This window comes from Petaurus breviceps, unplaced genomic scaffold (assembly GCF_028583685.1).
Source record: "Petaurus breviceps papuanus isolate PSGF00001 unplaced genomic scaffold, PetGlider_PUasm1.0 174, whole genome shotgun sequence".
Taxonomy (NCBI): domain Eukaryota; kingdom Metazoa; phylum Chordata; class Mammalia; order Diprotodontia; family Petauridae; genus Petaurus; species Petaurus breviceps.
The window spans coordinates 38580285-38587714 of NW_027185761.1; the positions used below are offsets into that span (position 1 = coordinate 38580285).

The window sequence follows — 7430 nt, forward strand, 5'->3', positions numbered from 1 at the left end:
GGATTCTTAGTTTTCAAACCATTTATTTATAGTGCCTGATATCATCGATGGAAAAACATTCACAGCCACAGTGGTGGACTTAAATCCTTGGGTGGAATATGAATTCCGCGTTGTAGCCAATAACAAAATTGGAGGTGGGGAACCAAGTTTACCCTCAGAAAAAGTAAGAACTGAAGAGGCAGGTTAGTGGTTTTTGGTTTTTGGGGGGGAGGACAGGATTGTTTTATAAGAAGTTAATAGCTTTTGAGTTCTGAGTCTATTAAAATGTTCATTTGTAGGATCATGGAATATGGCAAACCTTCCCCATGGTGACACTGAAGACTTGCTTCATGCCTCACCCCCTTTTCCCAAAAAAGGGGTTCCTTCTCCAAGAGTTCCTTCTCTTCTCTGTCTCACATATCACCAAGAGCTAAACTCCCAGCACCTTCTCTTCTATGGACTTGTGGCTTTTCTCTTTGCTATGGCCAGCCCTTTGTATGCTTCTGATACCCCTCTTTGTTCTGCAGGATAATGCCCCCTCTCTCATCAGTACCATCTTACTCTAATCTTCAATTTCTTACTATCATCTGCTTCTCTGTTGCCTACAGAGAAACCAATGTACCCCCATCCTTAAAAAATGAAAATAAATATCTTGATGCAACTATCGCCTCCATCTGTTGTCCCAGATCTCTCCTCTTACCCCTCCCTCTTCTTGACCAGTCTTTGAGGTAACTGTCTGTATTATGTGCTTCTCCTTTTATACATTTCCTCTTACTTTCTTCCAAACCTTCCAATGCCATCAGTTAACTGAACAAGCTATCTCCAAAGTTACCAGTGATATCTAAATTGCCACATCTAAAGCCTTTTTCCCCCAATCTTACCTTATTTGACCATTTGATATAATTGACCATGTTCTCCTGAATACTCCCTCCTCTGTAGGTTTTCATGACATTGCTCTCTCCTACCTGTCTGCTCCAGAATCTCCTGGGCTGGACTTTCATCCATGTCATATTTACTACCTAGAGATGCACCCCAAGAATCTGTCCTGGTCTTTCTAAAATCTTCCTTTTCTACTCTTTAGTTTTGTGATTGCATTGTTTCCCATGGATTATCATCACTATGTACAGATTCTTAAATCTATATCCTCAACCAGTCTCCCTCCTGAATTAGTTATGTATCACCAAGCCAGATGTCCCTAAGACTTCTCAAATGCAACTGTTATTGTTATGAGGGGGAAGGATGAGAAAAAGATGATATAAGATAATAATTGTAAACCAATGCCTGGTCCATTGTAAGCACTACATAAATGTTAGCTATTATAGCTATTCTATATGTCTACCTTCTCACCGTTTACATAGCCACCACTCCAGCTCAGGCTACAATCATCTCATCCCTAGATTATTGTAGTATCCTTCTAATTATTCTTTCTGCCTCAAGTTTCTCCCTTCTCCAATCCATCTTCCACTTAGTTGAAAAAGTCCCTAAAGTATAGGACTGGCAGTGTCAACCTCCTCCACAGAACTTCAATGGCTCCTTATTTCCTCCAGGATGAAATATAAAGCCATCATGTGGCGTTTAAAGCTCTTCATCACCTTTCCCTTTCCTGAGTCTTTCTAGTTTTGTTGCACTTTATTCCCCTCAACACACTTAATGATTCAGCCTCCCTGGCTTATGCGCTGTTTCTTATATAGAATATACTATGTCTTATCTCCATGTCTTTCCACTAATTATTCCTCTTGTCTGGAATGCTCTCACTCTTGAACCTTATCTCTTTTCTTTCCAGAATTCCATCAAATACAAACTCAATTATCACTTTCTTAAGGAGCCTTTTCCCTGTCCCCCAGTTACTTATGCCTTCCCCTTCTGACATGACCATCCATCTTCTCTGTAGATGATATCTTGTATGTACTTGGGTTTTTGCCCCAATCAAAATGAGCTCCTTGAGCACAAGACCTGTTTTCTGCCTCTTTGTATTCCTAGCACTTAACCCAGTGGTGGGCACATATTACTCTCTGATATTTTTTGACTGAATGTTTTTGACTGAAAAAATCATCAGGGATTTGGCCTCACCCCAGAATTTCTGAATTGCTTTTCAAATACAGCCATTTCTAGTACCTATCAGGGGCGGGGAACCTATGACCTCAAGGGCACATATGGTCCTCTAGGTTCTGTGGCCATTTGACTCAATCCAAACTTCACAGAACAAATCCCCTTAATAAAAGTATTTGTTCTGTAAAACAAACTCAGTCAAAAGGCCACACCCAAGGACTTAGAAAATCACATGTAGCCTTGAGGCCCCAGGTTTCCCACCCCTGAAAACTGATCTATTTGTTTAAGTAGATTATATTTCCAGTGGATAGAATTATTCACATTATTTTTTACAGAAAAAAAATTCACATGAAGATATTTATATTTTGATCAATCAGGGAGGGTTTTATTTAATATTGAGCAAATATTCTTTTGCTGCTATTGTAATGTAAAATTTCATTTAAATTTTACCCTTGTGGATACTGAAAATGCCATCATCATGAATAGTTGGCATTTAGACTTGACAGCATTTGAAAAGACCCATGACAAAACTTTATTCAGTCCAATTTTCTTCCCTTTTGGTGTCATTGAGCCATCTCAATTATGCTTGTCTTTCCTGTTTTAAGATTTTGAAAAACAATAACTAAGAATATTAATTAGTGAAAGCAAATATAAAACTCCTTAATTTCAATGCCTCAATATTCTTTATAGTAACTTTTAATTTTAAAAGGCCCTTTACAGAAATCTGATAATAGAATAATGAACATGAAGACTCAATATTTTCAGGTTACGAAATGTAAGTCAGATGAAGATAATGCTTGAGTTACATCTAGTATAATTTTTTCATGCTTCAGCCACAATATCAATCACTGTTTGTTTTTCTCCTGGATTTATACTTCATAGGTGTGAAGGATTCCTAGTGTAGAGACTCCCTGAACCAATATAGATCAACAACTCATCTTTCATTATAGTGTTAAAGAGTTTCCTAGGCCATTGACACATTATGTGACTTTCCCAGGATCACAATATCAATATGTGTCAGAGACAGATCTTAAATTCAGGTCTTCCTTATTAGAAGCCTTCTTCTCTATCTGCTTTGCAATTTTGCCTTTCATGTCACTGTATGTATTTAAATAATTTTAACTATTCAATACAAATGAACTTTATGTGCCTTGGAGTGTGTACGAAAAGGATCAACTTGAATAAAGTATTTAGTAGAATGTGTAGGGTCATGAAGAATAACTTCAAGGCTGAAGTACACTCCCAACATAAATGTGAAATTAAGAGATTTCATGTTTCTTGTGATGAATGTGATCCTATGTGTATGTCATTCATTCCTATCAAAATGACATCATCAAAATAATTAGCACAGTGATTGTCCGCATGTTAAATGATCACTGTCATAGAGCAAGAGGGTTGCATTTCCTAATTTCAGGTTTTAATTTTTGTGCTCTAATTTTCCTTCTGACAATCTGCTATTGAAAGTCCGTATTTGTTGAGATCATAAGGAGATATAACCTTATGGTGTCAGGTGTATGATTTTTCCTAACACATCTGTTATTTCCAGTCCCTTATTTGCTTTTACACAAAGATTTCAATTACTTCAGAGACACCCAGAAATGAAATATTCTACACTAGGTATTTCAATGATCACACTACTTCAAAAATAATGTTGAATATGAAAGAATTTCCCTTCACGTGTGTTAACAAGCTTAAATATTGGCTTCTCTATATTTCTCTTCCCCACAGTTCCAGAAGTACCCCCTTCAGAAGTAAGTGGGGGAGGTGGCAGTCGGTCAGAATTGGTTATAACTTGGGACGTAAGTTACTTTGATGGTGCTGGTCTATCTCAGCTTTGTTCTTGAGGGATAAGGGAGGAACCTGTCTCTAGATTACAATTACCACCTGTCTGGGCAATTTGTGTTACTTGGTCCTTCCACTTGATTTGTGTTTTGTTCCATTCCTGCCCTTCCTTTCAGCACTGTTTGTGTATAATCAGTATAAATTTCAGCTATAGATCTGAGTGTTAACAGGCCTGGCAATTGTTGGCATTCTTTTAAGGTTTCAAGGTAATAAATAAGCATAAGCAAAAAATTGTTGTAGCAAGGTGAAGCAAATAATTACAGTTGTCAACAGGAGTTTCCAACTTAGCCAGGTTTCTACATTGAAAGTAATGAATTCTGCAAAATGCATAGTAATTATTTTAATATTAGTGTTGTGGTTCCTTTCTGCCAGCTCGATGACAGTGATTAGAACATTTATATAATTTTGTTTTATTTTTGAAAACTTGGCTTATGAGTTGAATTGTAGTCAACCAAAATACTCAGTTCTTAATCAGATTTGGAAATACCTAGCAAAACATTCAATGGATGGAAAGCAAAAGAAGTCAGTTATTTATTTGGCTTTTTTTGTCTAGAAGATACTAAACAAACAGAAATTTTCAAACACCTAAATCAAAGTTAATTTCACTTGTCATTCATATTGTTTGATGTCATATAAACACAATGTTAGAAACTTGATCATTGAAACTAGAAATACAGCTGTCTTGCTTATAGCATCCATTTGTTGAATTATACAATTATTGTACCTCCTTTCTCCCCCTATAAAAATATTTGGAATAATTTGCAGTTAAAATGCCACCAATCATAATATAGACTTGAGAAGAGAAGATTCTATAGGGCTGAGTTTTTCACTTTTTCTTTATACAGCCAGTTCCTGAGGAATTACAGAATGGTGAAGGTTTTGGCTATGTTGTTGCCTTTAGACCACTCGGTATTACCACGTGGATCCAGACAGTGGTTACATCTCCTGATACACCCAGATATGTCTTTAGGAATGAAAGTATCCTCTCTTTTTCACCTTATGAAGTAAAAGTTGGTGTATATAATAACAAAGGCGAAGGGCCATTCAGCCCAGTGACAACTGTTTTCTCTGCAGAGGAAGGTAGGTAATTATATTTTGATTGTTGGGTTGAATTGTATTTCTATTCTGTATAATCTTTTAAAAATTAGGTATGACAATGGATTGTTTTCATAGAGTTGTCAAAATCGTATCTCTTTTTGTTTTTCTGTCTCATTGTGACTCTTTCTCTCTCTATATATGCATATATATATATACACACATATGTAAACATACATTTAATTTCAACTCTCCCAACACAGAACCTACAGTAGCTCCATCTCATGTCTTGGCCAATAGCCTGTCATCATCAATAATTGAAGTTTCCTGGGATGCCATTCCTTGGAAAATGAGCAGTGGACGATTATTGGGTTATGAGGTAATCCTTTTTAATATAAAACCACTGAATCATGTATATATGCTAATGTCTGTTTGATGACTCTTAGTTACCATGCATTTTATCCTGACATTTCATTACTAGAGCATGCCTAACTAGAGCAGTGACTCATAAAAGCAACACCTAGGAACCATGAGAGGACCTGAGTTCAATTCCACATGTGTGTGTGCGTGCATTTGTAGAGAGAGGAGGAGGGCAAGAGAAAGGGAGGGGGAGACATGGGAAAGGGTAAAGAGAGAGAAGGGGTAGGGGAGAGAGAGAGGGAAGGGAGAGGAGAGAAAGGGGGGAGGAGAAAGGGGAGGAGGAGAGAGGGAGAGGGGGAGAAAGAGAAAACCTATGTGCTTGGTTCCGGCCTAGGTACATAAAAGAAGAATAAATCAATAAATTCCAACTTCAGGGAGCCTATAGTTTAATTTAGGAAGGATGATGAACACAAATGTGAAACAATGGAAAATACAAGGCAGAATCAAATTAATTGCAGGAATTCAGTATATGTTTATTAGGCACCCACTGTGTGCCAGGCATTATACTAAGAACTAGGAATTCATAGAAAGGCAAAAGGCAGTTCATGTTCTCAGGGAGCTCACAGTCTAATGAGGGGGATAACATGAAAACAACTATATATAAACAAGATATATACAGGAAAAATGGAAGGAAATCAGCACAGGGGAGGATCTAGAGTTAAGGGGGCAAATGGGTTTTTAGCTAAGACTTGCAGTAAGCCAGGGAATCCAGGAGGCAGAGATGAGGGAGAGAATTTAGCCATGGAAAATAGCCAATGAAAATGTCAGGAATTGGAAAATGGAGTGTCCTATGCAAGGAATAAAAAGGAAACCATTGTCACTGGATCACAGAGTACATGATGAGGGAGAGAGGACTGTAAGATTGAGAAGACTGGAAGGGTGGGGAAAAGGGACCAGGTTACAGAGGATTTTGTGTTTGATCCTTATAGTGCAACCATACAGGATGGCTGCTAGCACAGGTTCTTAGATCTGCTTTACTAGGAAAATAAGCTGTTCAAGGGGTCAACAGTCTTTTAATTACATTCATTAGTTCAGGAGAAAAGTCAACACCCTGAACTTTAGAGAAAATCCAAAGAAAGAAAAAAGAGAAAATACAGAGAAATAAAGACCAATAGACAGGGCTTCTAATTGTCTGAGAAATTAGCACAGATCAACAGACAGATCCAATTGTCTAATGAAGGCAATACAGACATAGTTACCAGAGAGAAGCACCAACATCTGGGTTTTTCAAAGCGGGGACGAGGGGGGGGAGTGGGGGCTCCATAACAGTGGCAGCTGTTACCAGAGACTGGTCTGGTTAGATCACAAGAACACTTCCAATGAGTGAGCTAACAAAATGCTCACCTCAGAGAACCTTTTTAGAGTCAGAGGGCATCACAACTTTCCTGATTCGGTGCCTAATTAGAAATTAACAAAAGGTGTGAAAGTCTTCCTACCAGCAAACCTCCCCTAAACACACTTCCCTTAATGGGCTCCATATGAGGCCTATTAGTGGGCAGAGAAGATCTTATATCCCATTAATTGCAATACTGGAGGTGTTAGGGAACCACTGGAGTTCAATGGGAGGAGGGTGTCTAAAGGAGGGAGTGAAAGGTCAATAATAAGGATGAAAATTTTGAAAAAGGCTCATGGAACTTGAGCTCAATTTGGGAAGACGAGGAATGAGTGGAAGGAGCAGAGAGAAGTAGAAAGGCATCACAAGCTAGTGAAAAGAAAGTACTGCGGCGGCAAGGAGCTTGGTGACAGTTGAACTAAAAAGATGGAAAATTCAGAAAGGAAAAAAAAATCAAGAGACCCTGAAAGCAAATTGAAAATGGTGATAAAGGACAAGGAGCAGTTAATGATAATTCCAGAGTTTCCAGACTGTGACTGGGCACAGAATGGGGTGAGTGCATACAGAGTGGTGGGTGTGGAGGGTGATTAACTTATGTGTATTACAGAGGTGGTAAATGGGATCCTTGGGTAGCAATGATGAAGCAACCAGGAATGCAAGGCTTGAAACTCAGGTACAGTGATAAAGATTTGGAGGCATTGTAGCAAATGCAATTAAATGGGGAACACTAGGTGAGCTTTTCTACTGGAGAGAGAGAGAGAGAGAGAGAGAG

General features: G+C 38.2%; 1 protein-coding gene across 2 annotated transcripts in view; it reads left to right on the forward strand.

The window, feature by feature from the left end:
• CNTN3 (contactin 3) overlaps nucleotides 1-7430 on the forward strand; it is a 449736-nt gene that overhangs the window by 410035 nt on the left and 32271 nt on the right. For both annotated transcript variants that reach the window (XM_069084081.1, XM_069084082.1), the window contains 4 exons: nucleotides 33-182; nucleotides 3757-3827; nucleotides 4716-4950; nucleotides 5169-5284. In XM_069084081.1, coding sequence (XP_068940182.1) covers nucleotides 33-182; nucleotides 3757-3827; nucleotides 4716-4950; nucleotides 5169-5284 — 572 coding nt within the window. The remainder of the gene's footprint in view (nucleotides 1-32; nucleotides 183-3756; nucleotides 3828-4715; nucleotides 4951-5168; nucleotides 5285-7430) is intronic.